The sequence below is a fragment of the Rhinoraja longicauda genome, chromosome 4, assembly GCF_053455715.1.
Source record: "Rhinoraja longicauda isolate Sanriku21f chromosome 4, sRhiLon1.1, whole genome shotgun sequence".
Lineage (NCBI taxonomy): Eukaryota > Metazoa > Chordata > Chondrichthyes > Rajiformes > Arhynchobatidae > Rhinoraja > Rhinoraja longicauda.
The window spans coordinates 89,765,044-89,782,727 of NC_135956.1; the positions used below are offsets into that span (position 1 = coordinate 89,765,044).

Sequence of the window (17,684 nt, forward strand, 5' to 3'; positions counted from 1 at the left end):
AAGGTAGTTGAGGCCAGTTCATTGGCTATATTTAAGAGGGAGTTAGATGTGGCCCTTGTGGCTAAAGGGATCAGGGGGTATGGAGAGAAGGCAGGTACGGGATACTGAGTTGGATGATCAGCCATGATCACATTGAATGGCGGTGCAGGCTCGAAGGGCCGAATGGCCTACTCCTGCACCTATTTTCTATGTTTCTAATATGGGGGCTGCCAGAGATGTTGTTGGTGATATTGACAAGTTTTCAACCATCCTTACTTTGGCGCCATCAATGCAAACTGGGGTACGTGTACCTCCTCACTTCCTGAAGACGATCACTACCTCCTTTGTCCTGCTGATGTTGAGAGAATGGTTGTCGCCTTGACTCTGGGTCACGAGGTTCTATATCTCCCTCCTCTACTCTGTCTCATCATTATTTGATATCTGGTCCACAGTGGTGGTGTCGGCTGCGAATTTGTAAACTGAATTAGATGTGTACGTGGCTGCACGGTCGTGGGAGTACAAGGAGTAAAGAAGGGGGCTGAGAACGCATCCTTGCGGAGCGCCAGTGTTGAGGGTTATCGTGGAGGAGGATTTGTCCCCTCTCCTCACTGATTGGGGTTTGTTGGTCAGGAAGTCGAGGATCCAGCTGCAGAGATGAGCGGTGACACCAAGTCCCGTGGGTTTGGTGGCCACTGGCAGTATCTGCATTTATTGTCCACTAGACGGGCGTGGACCCATTGGGTCCAAACCTCTCCTGCGGGCCCGGCAACCCCCGTTGGGTGCAAACCTCTCCTGCGGGCCCGGCAACCCTTCCCCATCTGACGACCCGTTGCCAGCCGTGGAGTCTTCCCCGGGGCCGTGGGCGGGCAAGGGGGGAGAGGAAAGTGGAGAGGGAGCCACTCACCCTGGCCCCAGGCGGCCATCACGGCGGTCAGAGTGAGTCGTGGACCCATTGGGTGGAAACCTCTCCTGCATTGGTGCAGCACCCCCTCCTCCCCTTCACCCATCCCCTTCACCCTTTCCCCCATCCCCTTCACCCCTCTCCCTCCCTCCCCTCTCTCCCTCCCTAACCCCTCACCCTCCCTCCCCATCCCCTTCACCCCTCCCTCCCCCACCCCTTCACCCCTCCCTCCCCTCTCTCCCTCACCCCTATCCCCTTCCCTTCTCCCTCCCCCCCACCCCCCTCCTCCCACTCCACCCCTCCCGCCCCCCTCAGCCCACCCATGGGGCGGTTGCCGGGCGGGGAGTGCCCCCGTGGCCGTGTGCCAGCAAAGGGGGGAGAGGGGATGAGCAGTGACAAGGGGCCACAGTTTAAGAATAAGGGGTAGGCCATTTAGAACGGAGATGAGGAAGAACTTTTTCAGTCAGAGAGTGGTGAAGGTGTGGAATTCTCTGCCTCAGAAGGCAGTGGAGGCCAGTTCGTTGGATGCTTTCAAGAGAGAGCTGGATAGAGCTCTTAAGGATAGCGGAGTGAGGGGGTATGGGGAGAAGGCAGGAACGGGGTACTGATTGAGAGTGATCAGCCATGATCACATTGAATGGCGGTGCTGGCTCGAAGGGCTGAATGGCCTACTCCTGCACCTATTGTCTATTGTCCTGCGGGGCCGAAGCGTCTCCTGCAGCTCGGCTGCAATCTGCGGCGGGGAACGGTGGCGACGGCGTGGACCCGTTGCGGGGCGGGGAGCGTCTCCCGGGGCCGTGGGTGGGGGAGCGTGGACAGGGAGAAGGCACTGACCTCGGCTGCATTTCTCCTGCTGCGAGCGGCGGGCGGCGGCCATACTGTTAGACCCTCTGCCAGAAGCTCGGCGGCCCGCTGCAGTATGGGAAGAAGGTCAGGTGCGGGGGGCAGACCGGGACGGGCGCCGGTCCTCCCGCTGGTCCTGGGGGGGGGGGGGGGGTTAAAGGTAAAGTGTATAAGGTAAATTGTTTTTAAAAAGTAACAAAAGTGGGTTTATTCACACCAGAGGCTATCGTGTACTGTTTTGGCTGTGTAGAAGCGCAAGGGCATGGTGCACATATACGCACAAACAAACCGAGATTTATTAATATATATATAGATATATATATATATATATATATGCGTGTATATTCCAATAGTCCCTATGAACATCACAAAGCTTTACTGAGCTGGGATTGATTGTATTTTCTGTGTTGAGTAGGTACGATGGAGCAACACCGGCCAAGAAGAAGAAAACCAGGAGCAAGCTCTCCACTGAGGAGCGGAGGAAACTCTTTGAGCAGGAGGTGGCTCAGAGGGAAGCCCAGAAGCAGAGCCTGTACCTGGTGCAACAGCAGCAGATCCAGCCCATCTGTGTCGGCTCACAGGTGCCTTTTGACGGCTGTGCCTACCCCACTTCCCACCAGAACTTTGCCATCTACCCCCCGGGCTACCCGCTGCAGGCCTACGTCGACCCGGTCAACCCAAACGCGGGCAAGGTGCTCCTGCCCACGCCCAACGTGGAGCCGCTGTGCCAGCCGGCGATGGGCTACGAGCAGCCTCTGCTAGGGGAGGCGATGGGCACCGGGCACCCTGCCGTGCAGCACCTCTCCCCGCAGGTGGACGTGCCAGGCCAGCCGTACCTGGCGCCCACCCCAGCCGCCATCTCCCAGGACCCCGGCGTGGCGGCCATCCAGGTGCCGGCGCCCCCGACCACCGGGCAGAGCTACGGCGTGTGGGACCCCGGCCAGCAGTCTCTCGCCGTGCACCAGCAGTACGCCAGCGGGCAGGCGCAGGCTCCCGTCTACTACCAGGGGCAGCCCTGCCAGGCCGTCTACAGCATATCCTCGCCCTACGGACAAGCAACACAGCAGATCGTCCAGGTACCGCCCGCCTTTCCCCTTCACACCCCCGTGGACAGGGCGGCTCACACTGGTGCAGCGAGCAGGGAGAGAAACCTGGGGACATGGAACGTAGGTGCAGGGGTAGGCCACTCGGCCCTTCGAGCCAGCACTGCCATTCAATATGATCATGGCTGATCATCCAGAATCAGTGCCCCGTTCCCACCCTCTCCCCATACCCCTTGATTCCACTAGCCCTAAGAGCTAAATCTAACTCTCTTGAAAACATCCAGTGAATTGGCCTCCACTGCCTTCTGTGGCAGAGAATTATAGGGCGGCACGGTGGCGCAGTGGTAGTTATTATATCATATCATATCATATCATATATATACAGCCGGAAACAGGCCTTTTCGGCCCTCCAAGTCCGTGCCGCCCAGCGATCCCCGTACATTAACACTATCCTACACCTACTAGGGACAATTTTTACATTTACCCAGCCAATTAACCTACATACCTGTACGTCTTTGGAGTGTGGGAGGAAACCGAAGATCTCGGAGAAAACCCACGCAGGTCACGGGGAGAACGTACAAACTCCTTACAGTGCAGCACCCGTAGTCAGGATCGAACCTGAGTCTCCGGCGCTGCATTCGCTGTAAAGCAGCAACTCTACCGCTGCGCTACCGTGCCGCCTTACAGCGAGTGCAGCGCCGGAGACTCGGGTTCGATCCTGACTACGCGCGCCGTCTGTACGGAGTTTGTACGTTCTCCCCGTGACCTGCGTGGGTTTTCTCCGAGATCTTCGGTTTCCTCCCACACTCCAAAGACGTACAGGTATGTAGGTTAATTGGCTGGGCAAATGTAAAAATTGTCCCTAGTGGGTGTAGGATAGTGTTAGTGTGCGGGGATCGCTGGGCGGCACGGACCCGGTGGGCCGAAGGGCCTGTTTCTGCGCTGTTTCTTTAAATCTAAATCTAAAAATCTAGAATTCCACAGATCCACAACTCTCTGGGTGAAAAAGTTTTTCCTCATCTCAGTCCTAAATGGCCCACCCCCTTATTCTTACGCAGCGGCAGAGACGTGGCTTCCATCCTGACCTTTGGGTGCTGTCTGTCTCTGAAGTTTGCACGTTCTCCTTGTGATCGCGTGGGTTTCCTCCGGGTGCTCCGGTTTCCTCCCACATCCCAAAGATGTGCGGGTTTGTAGGTTAATTGGCCCTCTGGAAATTGTACCTTGTAAGGAGTGGATGAGAAAACGGGATATGGTGGAACAAGTGTGAACGGGCGATCGATGGTCGGTGTGGACTCAGTGGGCCGAAGGACCTGTTTCCACTCTGTGACTCTAAACTCAGATGCTTGGACAGGAAAGGTTCAGAGGGATTTGGAGCAAATGCGGACAAATGGGACTATCGTAGATATGGCACCTCGGGCGGAGTGGTTGAGTTGGGCCGTAGCCTGTCTCCATGCTGTATGACTCTTGGCAGTCGTTACAGGAAGGGGAAAGACAGAGGAATTGATATGGTGAATGCTCAGAGTCTTTTACCCAGAGAGGGGGAATCATGATCCAGAGGACATAGCAGGGTTTAAGGTAAGGATGGAAAGATTCAATAGGAACCTGTGGGGCAACCTTTTCACACAAAGGCTGGTGGGTGTATGGAACAAGCTGCCAGAGGAGGTAGTTGAGGCAGGTATTATTAAACAACATTTACAAGACACTCGGACAAGTACATGGTTAAGAGGGATATGGGCCAAATGCAGGCAAATGGGACTAGCATAGATGGGGCATCGTGGTCACCACGGACGAGGTGGGCCGAAGGGCCTGTTTCTGTGCTGTATGACTCTATAAGTGATGAGGTGAACATGAATGTAGACCTATCTTCCTTTGGTTAGTCTGTGGTGTTTGTCTGCCCGTGTTTTTTTCTGCGCCGCTCTGCAAATCCTTTCTTGTGTGTGTATGTGTGTGTGTGTGTGCTCGTTGCAGAGTTACGCTCAGTCAAGTCCAGAATGTGCTCAGGGGCAGCAGTGTTTCCTGGCTCATCCGCAGAGCTCCGTCACACAGCCCGCCGCGGGGATGCTGGTAACCTCGTCTGCCCCGTCCTACCAGCAGCCTGGGCAGCCACAGACTGTGCAGCAGGTACGCAGCGGTGCCCGGAGCAAAGCCTCGCAGCCACCACTAACCTGGGCTCCACCAGTCCAGCCTTAGATTAAGAGCTACGGCACGCAAACAGGCCCTTCATCCCACCGAGTCGGCGCCGACCAGCGATCCCCACGCACACGCACAGTTTTGGCCTCCAAATTTGAGGAAGGATATTGAGGGCGTGCAGCGTAGGTTTACTAGGTTAATTCCCGGAATGGTGGGACTGTCATATGTTGAAAGACTGGAGCGACTAGGCTTGTATACACTGGAATTTAGAAGGATGAGAGGAGATCTTATCGAAACGTATAAGATTATTAAGGGGTTGGACACATAAGAGGCAGGAAACATGTTCCCAATGTTGGGGGAGTCCAGAACAAGGGGCCACAGTTTAAGAATAAGGGGTAGGCCATTTAGAACGGAGATGAGGAAAAACTTTTTCAGTCAGAGAGTTGTGAATCTGTGGAATTCTCTGCCTCAGAAGGCAGTGGAGGCCAATTCTCTGAATGCATTCAAGAGAAAGCTAGATAGAGCTCTTAAGGATAGCGGAGTCAGGGGGTATGGGGAGAAGGCAAGAACGGGGTACTGATTGAGAATGATCAGCCATGATCACATTGAATGGCGGTGCTGGCTCGAAGGGCCGAATGGCCTCCTCCTGCACTTATTGTCCATTGTCTAACCCGTATCTCTGGTGCTGTAAGGCAGCAGATCTAAAGCTATGCCGGCCAGGCCGAAAATGGCGGCTATGCCTAGCAGTGTAGGCCAAGGACTGGGCAATTAGGGAAGGCACATTGGCACAGCGGGAGAGTTGCTGCCTCGCAGCGCCAGAGACCCCGATTCAATCCCGACTAAGGGTGTTGTCTGTACGGAGTTTGTATGTTCTCCCTGTGACCGTGTGGGTTTTCTCCAGGTGCTCTGGTTTCCTCCCACACTCCAAAGACGTGCAGGTTTATAGGTGACTAGACCAAGTGGACCCGTTGGGCCCAAACCTCTCCTGCATTGGTGTAGCACCCCCCATCCCCAGGAAAATGCTTTTGTTCATCAGGTCATAAGTGATAGGAGCAGAATTAGGCCATTTGGCCCATCAAGTCTACTCCGCCATTCAACCATGGCTGATCTGTCTCTCCCTCCGAACCCCATTCTCCTGCCTTCTCCCCTATAAACCCTGACCCCCGTACTAATTGAGAATCTGTGTATCTCTGCCTTTAAAATATCCATTGACTTGGCCTCCACAGCTGTGGCAAAGAATTCCACAGATTCACCACCCTCTGACTAACCAGTCAGCGGAAAGACTATACACGATTACAATCCTCAGTGTACAGATAGGGGATAAAGGGAATACATTTTAGTGCAAGATAAAGTCCGATTAAAGATATTCCAAGGGATCAGATGGGGTAGATGGTTGGTCAGTACCACTCTCTAGTTGGTAAGAAGATGATTCAGTTGCCTGATAACAGCTGGGACGAGAAAGTGCCCCTGAATCCGGAGGTATGTGTTTTCACACTTCAGAAGCCAGAGTCCTGACTCTCCAGACCACAGGATGGACTAGGATTCCTCTGTGGCAGCTCAGTCAGTTTCTGAGTCAACTCAGTCAACGATGCGGGGAGAGGACACTGTTGGATCTTACCGCATAGTGAGCGGCCTGGATAGAGTGGATGTGGAGAGGATGTTTCCACCAGTGGGAGAGTCTAGGACCAGAGGGCACAGCCTCAGAATTAAAGGCCGTTCCTTCAGGAAGAAGACGAGGAGGAATTCTCATTTAGGGAATTTTTCTTTAGTCAGAGGGTGATGAATCTGTGGAATTCTTTGCCACAGAAGGCTGTGGAGACCGTCAATGGATATTTTTACAGATTCTTGATTAGTACGGGTGTCGGGGGTTATGAGGAGAAGGCAGGAGAATGGGGATAGGAGGGAAAGATAGACAGCCATGATTGAATGGTGGAGTAGACTTGATGGGCCGAATGGCCTAATTCTGCTCCTATAACTTATGAACTTAATCTTCACTTGCATTTCTTAGTTTTAACACACTGTAAGCTGTCTTTTATATATAGGAAGGAACTGCAGATGCTGGTTTAAAGCAAAGATAGACACAAAATGCTGGAGTAACTCAGCGAGACAGGCAGCATCTCTGGAGAGAACAAATAGGTGACGTTTTGGGTCAAGACCCTTCTTCAGACTGAGGGTCAGGGGAAAGGGAAATTAGAAATATAGATGGTGATACAGAACAAATGAATTAAAGATATGTACAAAAGTAACGATGATAAAGGAAACAGGCCATTGAGCGCTGTGGTCTAGGTGAAAACGAGTTACAGACAATGAGGCTCAACAAGAGCCTGAACATGGGCGGCACAGTGGCACAGCGGTAGAGTTGCTGCCTTACAGCGAATGCAGTGCTGGAGACCCGGGTTCCATCCCGACTACGGGCGCTGTCTGTATTGTGTTTGTACGTTCTGCCCGTGACCCGCGTGGGTTTTCTCCGAGATCTTCGGTTTCCTCCCACACTTCAAAGATGTATTGGCTTGGTAAATGTTTTTTAAAACATTTGTCCCTAGTGGGTGTAGGATGGTGTTAGTGTGCGGGGATCGCTGGTCGGCGCGGACCCGGTGGGCCGAAAGGGCCTGTTTCCGCGCTGTATCTCTAAACTAAACTAACTGAGACTAGTACGAAGGCATGGGTGGGGAGGGATGGAGAGGGGCTGCCATTAGCTTGTGTTTTAACTGCTCGACTGTGTCTGCACTCTCCTGCAGGAGTTGATAATCGTCAACAACCTTCTCGATCTGCCGCCGCCTTCACCGCCGAAGCCAAAGACCATCGTGCTCCCCAACAACTGGAAGACAGCGCGGGACCCCGAGGGGAAGATCTACTATTACCACGTGATCACCAGGTTGGTCTTTGCCAGACATCTCCCCGTCCAGGGGGACTAGGTGTGGAGAGGGTGCTTCAACCAGTGGGAGAGTCTATGACCAGACGGTCAAAATAAAGTCCAGAACCAGGGGCCACAGTTTGAGAATAAGGGGGAGGCCTTTTAGAACAGAGACGAGGAAAAACTTTTTCACCCAGAGAGTTGTAAATCTGTGGAATTCTCTGCCTCAGAAGGCAGTGGAGGCCAATTCATTGGATGCTTTCAAAAGAGAGTTAGATAGAGCTCTTAAGGATGGCGGAGTTAATGTTTACGGGGAGAAGGCAGGAACGGGGTACTGATTGTGGATGATTGCCATGATCACAGTGAATGGCAGTGCTGACGCGAAGGGCCAAATGGCCTACTCCTGCACCTATTGTCTACAAATGGATGTGACCATTAGGAAGGAGACAAGGGGGAATTTCTTTAGACAGAGGGTGGTGAATCTGTGGAATTCTTTGCCACAAGAGGCTGTGGAGGCCAAGTCAATGGATATTTTTAAGGCAGAGATAGATAGATTCTTGATTGGTACGGGTGTCAAAGGTTAAGGGGAGAAGGCAGGAGAATGGGGTTAGGATGGAGAGATCGATCAGTCATGATTGATTGGCAGAGAAGACTTGATGGGCTGAATGGCCTAATTCTACTCCGATAACTTATGACCTTATGAGAGTCTTGGACCAGGGAGCACAACATCAGAATAAAAGGACATAACTTTAGAACGGAAACGAGGAGGAATTTCTTCCGTCATAGGGCGGTGAATCTGTGGAATTCTTTGCCACAGAAGGCTGTGGAGGCCAAGTCAATGGATATTTTTAAAGCAGAAATAGATTTTTGATTAGTACGGGTGTCAGAGGTTATGGGGAGAAGGCAGGAGAATGGGGTTAGGAGGGAGAGATAGATCAGCCATGATTGAATGGCGGAGTAGACTTGATCCATACACCCACCACCCTCTGTGTGTAAAAGTTACCCCTCGGATTCCTATTAAATCTTTTCCCTTTCACCTTGAACCTATGTCCTCTGGTCCTCGATTCCCCTACTCTGGGTAAAAGACTCTGCGCATCTACCCAATCTATTCCTCTCATGATTTTGTACACCTCTATAAGATCACCCCTCATCCTCCTGAGTTCCAAGGAATAGAGACCCAGCCTATTCAACCTCTCCCTGTAGCTCACACCCTCTAGTCCTGGCAACATCACCTGCACCTGTCCATGTGTCATTGTACCTGCCTCATCTACCTCTATTGGAAGCTCGTTCCATACACCTACCACCCTCTGTGTGGAACAAGTTGCCCCTTGGGCTTCTATTAACTCTTTCCCCTCTCACCCCAAATCTCAGAAGGCAGTGGAGGTCAATTCTCTGAATGCATTCAAGAGAGAGCTAGATAGAGCTGTTAAGGATAGCGGAGTCAGGGGGTATGGGGAGAAGGCAGGAACGGGATACTGATTGAGAATGATCAGCCATGATCACATTGAATGGCGGTGCTGGCTCGAAGGGCTGAATGGCCTTCTCCTGCACCAATTATCTATTAATTGGCTTCTATATTTTAAAAATTGCCGCTAGCGTGTAAGGGGTGGGACAACATAGAACCAGTGTTGACGGATGATCGAAGGTCAGCACAGACTTGGTGGGCCGAAGGGCCTGTTTCCATATTGTATCTCTAAGCTAAACAAAACTGGGTTTCTAAAAAAATGGGTAGATAGGAACTGCAGATGCTGGTATATACCGTAGATAGACTGGAGAGAGACAAAGTGCTGGAGTAACTCAGCGGGCCTGGCAGCGTCTCTGGAGAAAAAGGATGGCTGACGTTTTGGGTCGGGACCCTTCTTCAGACTCTCGTCCCGAAACGTTACCCAGTCTTTTTTTCTCCACAGACGCTGCCTGACCCGCTGAATTACTCCAGCACTTGGTGTATATTGTAGGTTTCATTTAATTTGATGAAAAAGTAGCTGTGGTTGAACTGTGAAATTTCCGGTTAACACTTGATAAGTCGAGTCTTTAGGCTTTGGACACAGCGTGGAAACAGGCCCTTCGACCCACCGAAACTGCGCTGTCTACCAATCGCCCTGTACACTAATACTATCCTATGCACACTAAGGTCAATTTTTACATTTATACCAAAGCCAATTAACCTACAAACTTGTACGTCTTTGGAGTGTGGGAGAAAACAAGAAAATCTTGGAGAAAACCCACGCAGGTCACGGGGAGAACGTACAAACTCCGTACAGACAGCGCCCATAGTCAGGATCGAACCTGAGTCTCTGGCGCTGCATTCGCTGTAAGGCAGCAACTCTACCGCTGCGCCACCGTGCCGCCCTGTATGTGTCCTGTATGGTGATCGCTGGTCGGCGCGGACCCGGTGGGCTGAAAGGGCCTGTTTCTGCGCTGTATCTCTAAACTAAACTGAACCTGAACATGTATCTCCGGGTTACTGAAGATCTGGTCTCACTCGCTTTCTCAATCTTCTGGCAGGCAAACACAGTGGGACCCGCCGCTGTGGGACGGAGGCAGCGACGACATGAGTGTGGGTCACGAGGCAGAGATGGACCTGGGGACGCCAACGTACGATGAACATCCGGCCAAGGTAACCTCCCTCGCTCACCTCTCGCTCCACTGGGGGGCAACGGGCTGGCCTGCAGGAACTTTACACGGCAAGCAGAGTTGAGGGTGGCTTTTGTCACTTGGTAGTTGGCAGGAACGGTAATTCATGGTGTGTTTCCCATCCGGTGGCACTACCTTTGTGTCGCAGAACCGTGACCTCCCCAATCCACCAAAGTAGGTTTGCCAACTGTCCCGTATTAGCCGGGACATCCCGTATTTTGGGCTAAATTGGTTTGTACCGTACGGGACCGCCCTTGTCCCATATTAGGCCCAGGGGGCGCTGTAGGCTGGACACTGTAGGCCCGGGTGCCGTCTACCAGAGGTTGCTTGGCAACCCGCCTCCCGGCCCGGGCGGCCGCCATTGGTGGAGCGGGAGCGCGTGGCCGCTGGCTGGGTGAGGTCACGTAGGGCACGGGGCGGTGACGTCACCTTGTCCCATATTTGGGAGTGAGATAGTTGGCACCCCTACCTGTTAGCCCACATCTCCAGGCTCTGTTTTATCAGGATGCATCACAGCTTGGTTTGGGAACAGCTCCATCCAAGACCGCAAGAAATTGCAGCGAATTGTGGACACAGCCCAGACCATCACACAAACCAACCTCCCTTCCATTGACTCCATGGACGGCAAGGCCAGCAGCATCATCAAGAACCAGTCTCACCCCGGCCACTCCCTCTTCTCCCCTCTCCCATCCGGCCGTAGGTATAGAAGTGTGAAAACGCACACCTCCAGATTCAGGGACAGTTCCTTCCCAGCAAAAGCTTTTCACTGTACCTCGGTACATGTGACAATAAATTAAACTGAACTGAACTGTACAACGTTGAACATAAACAGAACAGAACAGCACAGGAACAGGCCCTTCGGCCCATCAATGTCCCCGCTGACACAATGCCAGGTTATACCTTAAAACCATGCCTTCGAGTCTTTGTCAAGAGTTAAAAATGAACAAAAACAGGAAATGAAACTTGCAGCAGCATAACAGTGTGTAAACACAGTGCTCCGTTGAATAATATAATAAACAAAAAGGAAAGAAGTTAAATAAATTTAAAAAGCCCAATATAGTGCAAAAACATAACAAAGAACCCTGAACCTACCTGATCTCCCCGTGGCTCAGCACTTCAACTCCCCCTCCCACTCCCAATCTGACCTTTCTGTCCTGGGCCTCCTCCATTGTCAGAGTGAGGCCCAGCGCAAATTGGACGAACAGAACCTCATATTTTGCTTGGGCAGCTTACAGCCCAGCGGTATGAACATTGACTTCTCCAACTTTAGATAGTCCCTGCTTTCCCTCTCTATCTCCTCCCCCTTCCCAGTTCTCCCGCTAGTCTTCCTGACTCCGACTACATCCTATCTTTGTCCCACCCCCTCCCCTGACATCAGTCTGAAGAAGGGGCTCGACCAGAAACGTCACCCATTCCTCCTCTCCAGAGATGCAGCCTGACCCGCTGAGTTACTCCAGCACTTTGTGTCTACCTTCTTCGGACCTGGATAAAAGGAGTAGGTGATGATTTGGGTTGAGGTCCTTCTTCAGTCAGAGTCGGAGATGCTGTCAGACCCACTGAGTTACGCCAGCTTATTCTGTCTGTCTTTGCGAAGGTTTCTCACTGCCTTTGTCTTGTTGCACCTTAGGATCCGATGCTCACGGATCGACATGGAGCAGATGGCAGTGGAGATGGGACACCCAACTCTTACAGCCAGGTGTGTGGAAGTCTACATCATACAACTGTGTGTCACTGATTGAAACGTGCAGCTTGGAAACAGCACCAGTCTCATAGAAACGTCCTGAATAATGAAAGGCCTGCAATAGAGTGGATGTGGAGTGGATGTGGGAGAGTCTAGGACCAGAGGTCACAGCCTCAGAATTAAAAGACTTTCCTTTAGGTAGGAATGAGGAGGAATTTCTTTAGGAGTCAGGTGTGGATTCTGTAAAGATGGCGATGCTGGCCTGCAGTCCGTTTGTCTTTTGTGTTTTTTGTCTTAATTGTAGTGTTTAGATATGATGTAGTGTTTTTTGTGGTTGTGTGTTATGTGGGGGGGGGGGGGGGGGGACTGTAAAATTGTCTCTTCCGAACGGAGACGCGACCTTTGTTTCTGGGTGGTGTCTCCGTTCCCGCTGCGGCCTACCATCAGCCAAACCCCTGGAGCTGGCGGCCTCCAGCTGGAACCACCTGGGCTCTGGTTCGCAGAGCCCGCGGACCGGACTCACCATCTGCAGAGCTGGCTGCCTTCGGAGGCTGTGGTGGTCTGCGGGAGCGGCTGCAACTCGCCTTCGGAGGCTTCGGCCACGGGCCGCGTGGTCGTCGGAAACCCACAGGCCCCTGGGTGGGGGCCGACATCGGGAGCTCCAGCAGCGGCAGCGTCTTCGCCCGCCCCGAATCGCAGGGCTTGGGTCGGCCCGCCGCGGACCTTTCACCGTCCGGCGCGGCCTGGAATAGGCCGCGGGATTTTCTCTGCCCGGCGGGGGCTTCAATGTCGGGAGCCACGACCACCCCGACGTGCAGCGATGGCGTCTTCGCCCGCCCCAAATCGCGGGGCTTGGGTCGGCCCACCGCGGACATTTCACCGTCCGGCGCGGCCTGGAACGTGGCAACTACAACAGCCTGACCACGGGGAAAGACGGCAGGGGAAGAGAGAAGACATTCTGGCCTTCCATCACAGTGAGGAGGGGACTGGAGGAGACACTGTGATGGAGGTCCTTTTTGTTTGTTTTGTGTTGGTTTGTGATTGTGTGTGTTATTGCTTATTTTTATTGCTCTTATTGTTGGACTGTGGGTGACGGAATTTCATCCAAAAGACTTGTTTTTTGGATGACAAAGGCGATTCTGATTCTGATTTCTCAATGACCACTGTCCACAGAAGACTTCATGAACAGAAATACAGAGGCTACCCTGCAAGATGCAAACCACTGGTCAGCCGCAAAAATAGGATGGCCCGGTTACAGTTTGCCAAGAATTACTTAAAAGAGCAACCACAGTTCTGGAAAAAGGTCTTGTGGACAGATGAGACGAAGATTAACATATCAGAGTGATGGCCAGAGCAAAGTATGGAGGAGAGAAGGAACTGCCCAAGATCCAAAGCACACCACCTCATCTGTGAAACACAGTGGTGGGGGTGTTATGGTCTGGGCATGTATGGCTGCTAAAGGTACTGGCTCACTTATCTTCATTGATGATACAACTGCTGATGGTAGTAGCATAATGAATTCTGAAGTGTATCGACACATCCTATCTGCTCAAGTTCAAACAAATACCTCAAAACTCATTGGCCGGCGGTTCATTCTACAGCAAGACAATGATCCCAAACATACTGCTAAAGCAACAAAAGATTTTTTCAAAGCAAAAAAATGGTCAATTCTTGAGTGGCCAAGTCAATCACCCGATCTGAACCCAATTGAGCATGCCTTTTATATGCTGAAGAGAAAACTGAAGGGGACTAGACCCCAAAACATGCAGAAGCTAAAGATGGCTACAATACAGGCCTGGCAGAGCATCACCAGAAAAGACACTCAGCAACTGATGATGTCCATGAATCGCAGACTTCAAGCAGTCATTGCATGCAAAGGATATGCAACAAAATACTAAACAGGACTACTTTCATTTACGTGACATTGCTCTGTCCCAAACATTATGGTGCCCTGAAATGGGGGGACTATGTATAAACACTGCTGTCATTTCTACATGGTGAAACCAAAATGTGTAAAAATGGCCTTTATTAAAATCTGACAGTGTGCACTTTAACCACATGTGATTTTTTTCTATTACAAATCTCAAATTGTGGAGTTCAGAGGCAAATAAACAAATGATGGGTCTTTGTCCCAGAAATTATGGAGGGCACTGTACATGTTAACAAGCACATACAAACTAATGGTGTAGATGCGGGTATATCATTATGCGGGTTATGTAGTGGGCACCTCCCTTCACTGGCCTTTCGTTGAGGCCAACCACACCTCGGGAAGGCTCAACACAACTCTCCTCCATCCCTGCTCGCTCTAGTGGCTCCCAGTATCTTGTATCTACTAAATAAAGGAAACTACGGATGATTAATTCACTCTAACAAACACTAAACACTCGCATGCTATCTTCCACTTATCCCGACCATCATTAAACTCCTAACGCCATAAAACCGGGATACACTTGCAAAGAAATACACATACCGCACGTTATACATCTTTCTGTCCCCAACTGACACATATCGAAACATAAGATTATTAAGGGGTTGGACACTTTAGAGGCAGGAAACATGTTCCCAATGTTGGGGGAGTCCAGAACAAGGGGCCACAATTTAAGAATAAGGGGTAGGCCATTTAGAACTGAGATGAGGAAAAACTTTTTCAGTCAGAGAGTTGTAAATCTGTGGAATTCTCTGCCTCAGAAGGCAGTGGAGACCAATTCTCTGAATGTGGGAGGAAACCGAAGATCTCGGAGAAAACCCACGCAGGTCACGGTGGGAACATACAAACTCCGTACAGACAACGCCCGTAGTCAGGATCGAACCTGAGTCTCTGGGGCTGCATTCGCTGTAAGGCAGCAACTCTACCGCTGCGCCACCGTGCCGCCACCGAGTTACTCCAGCACTTTGTCTATCTCCAGTCTATCTTTGGTATACACCAGATTATTTAGAATATTATGTTCATTTAGAATATTGTGTTCAGTTCTGGGCACCATTTTATAGGAAAGATATTGTCAAGCTTGAAAGGGTTCAGAAAAGACTTACGAGGATGTTGCCAGGACTAGAGGGTGTGAGCTATCGGGAGAGGTTGAGCAGGCTGGGTCTATTCCATGGAGCACAGGAGGATGAGGGGAGATCTTATAGAGGTGTACAAAATCATGAGAGGAATAGATCGGGTAGATGCACAGAGTCTTTTACCCAGAGTAGGGGAATCGAGGACCAGAGGACATAGGTTCAAGGTGAAGGGGAAAAGATTTTAATAGGAATCCGAGGGGTAACATCTTCACACAGAGGGTGGTGGGTGTATGGAACAAGCTGCCAGAGGAGGTAGTTGAGGCTGGGACTATCCCAACATTTAAGAAATAGTTGGACAGGTACATGGATAGCACAGGTTTGGAGGGTTATGGACCAAGCGCAGGCAAGTGGGACTAGTGTAGCTGGGACATTGTTGGCCGGTGTGGGCGAGTTGGGCTGAAGGGCCTGTTTCCACACTATCACTTTACGACTATGATCAGTTCCTTTCTACAGATGCTGGTTTACAAAGAAAGAGACCCTCAGACTATCTTCAGTCGGCCTTTGTCTTGTACAAAACCCTCTTCCCTTGATCCTGTATCTACACTGTGGATTGATTGTAATCATATATAGTCTTTCAGCTCAGTGGGTAACACGCAACAAAAAAACTTTTCACTGTACCTCAGTACTTGTAATAGACTAAGACATATTCTTTCATGAGTGTGTACACACACATGCATGCATACACATCAAACAAATAGTAATAGTACAAAATGTCAAAACCCATGCCCCCAAGTCTATGTAGTCTGAAGAAGGGTCTCGACCCAAAATGTCACCTAATCATTCTATCCAGAGATGCTGCCTGTCCTGCTGAGTTACTCCAGCATTTTGTGGTCTGTGTAAACCAGGATCGGCAATAGTTTGGAGCCTATTTGGAGGTTGTAGTGTTGTAGTGTTAATAACCTGTCTAAGAAGGAACTGCAAATGCTGGTTTAAAGCAAAGATAGACAAAAAAAAAGCTGGAGTAACTCAGCGGGACAGGCAGCATCTCTGGAGAGAAGGAATGGGTGATGTTTCGGGTCAAGACCCTTCTTGAGGGCAGTGGAGGCCAATTCTCTGAATGCATTCAAGAGAGAGCTAGATAGAGCTCTAAAGGATAGTGGAGTCAGGGGGTATGGGGAGAAGGCAGGAACGGGGTACTGATTGAGAATGATCAGCCATGATCACATTGAATGGCGGTGCTGGCTCGAAGGGCCGAATGGCCTCCTCCTGCACCTATTGTCTATAAGTGATAGGAGCAGAGTTAGGCCATTGGGCCCATCACGTCTACTCCACCATTCAATCATGGCTGATCTATCTCTCCCTCTCAACCCCATTCTCCTGCCTTCTCCCCATGACCTCTGACACCCGTGCTAATCAAGAATCTGTCTATCTCTGCCTTAAAAACACCCACTTGGCATGACCGGAGCGTTTCCAGTGCATTCTGACAATCCACCTACATCTATCTCGCTGCGTCTTTACTGAAGTTACCAAACCTTGCTCCTTTTCCCATTGCAGTCTTCCAAGATCAAGGCTAAAACCGCGGAGGCCGACACTTCCAGCGAGCTCGCCAAGAGAAGTAAAGAGATGTTCAGGAAGGAGGTAAGTGTCCAGTGGGAAGTTCAGCTCCCTCCTTCGCTGGCTCACTCTCCGTTGTGCCTGCCTCCACTCTCTGTGCTTCCTGGTGCTCCCCAGTGCTCCGTCAGAAGACATTCCCTGCGACTCTTTCAGTTGTTGAATATATTTATATATTTGCAAAATATCCCAAAGAAAAGAATCGGCCATTTATCTCGTTGTGTGCTAGACTTTAGAGATACAGCATGGAAACAAGCCCTTCGGCCCACCAAGTCCGTTCCAACCAGCGATCCCCCGTACACTAGCATTATCCTCCACACTAGGGAACATTTACAGTTTTACCCAAGCCATTGAACCTACAGATCCTGCTACATATAAAATAGACCATAACGCACTTTGTCAGTCTGAAGAAGGGTCCCGATGTGAAACGCCACCTACCCGTGTTCTCCAGCGATGCTGCCTGACCCGCTGAGTTACTCCAGCACTCTGTGAAACGTCACCTATCCATGTTCTCCAGAGATGCTGCCTGACCCGCTGAGTTACTCCAGCACTCTGTGAAACGTTACCTGTCCATGTTCTCCAGAGGTGCTGCCTGACCCGCTGAGTTACTCCAGCGCTCTGTGAAAGCGGGTGAAATCTGGCCCCTGCGCCTGGGGCTCTGGAACTCTGGCCCGGCCGGAGCTGGCAGATCCATTCCCATAGCCGACTTCCGAGGCAGACTGCAGGCCGGTATCTCGGCCCACCCGGTACGATCCTGACCTCGGATGCTGTGTCTGTGTGGAGTTTGCACGTTCTCCCTGTGACCGACCGCGTGGGTTTCCTCCGGGTGCTCCGGTTTCCTCCCACATTCCAAAGACGTGCGGGTTTGTAGGTTAATTGCCTTCTGTAAATTCCCCCTCGTGTGGATGTGAAAGTGGGACAACATAGAACTAGAGTGAACAGTTGGTCGATGTGGACCGTGGGCCGAAGGGCCTGTTCCCATGCTTTGGAATAGTGACAGGCTTGGAC

At 51.2% G+C, this 17,684-nt stretch overlaps 2 protein-coding genes across 3 annotated transcripts in view; one reads left to right on the plus strand and one right to left on the minus strand.

Moving 5' to 3' along the window:
• LOC144593236 (D-serine dehydratase) overlaps window positions 1-17,684 on the minus strand; it is a 555,040-nt gene that overhangs the window by 430,185 nt on the left and 107,171 nt on the right. The gene's annotated exons all lie outside the window — the stretch shown is intronic.
• setd2 (SET domain containing 2, histone lysine methyltransferase) overlaps window positions 1-17,684 on the plus strand; it is a 113,988-nt gene that overhangs the window by 88,786 nt on the left and 7,518 nt on the right. Inside the window, exons 16-20 of the mRNA XM_078398343.1 lie at window positions 2,139-2,799; window positions 7,635-7,771; window positions 10,256-10,367; window positions 12,012-12,080; window positions 16,620-16,703. Of these exons, the coding sequence (XP_078254469.1) occupies window positions 2,139-2,799; window positions 7,635-7,771; window positions 10,256-10,367; window positions 12,012-12,080; window positions 16,620-16,703 (1,063 nt within the window). The remainder of the gene's footprint in view (window positions 1-2,138; window positions 2,800-7,634; window positions 7,772-10,255; window positions 10,368-12,011; window positions 12,081-16,619; window positions 16,704-17,684) is intronic.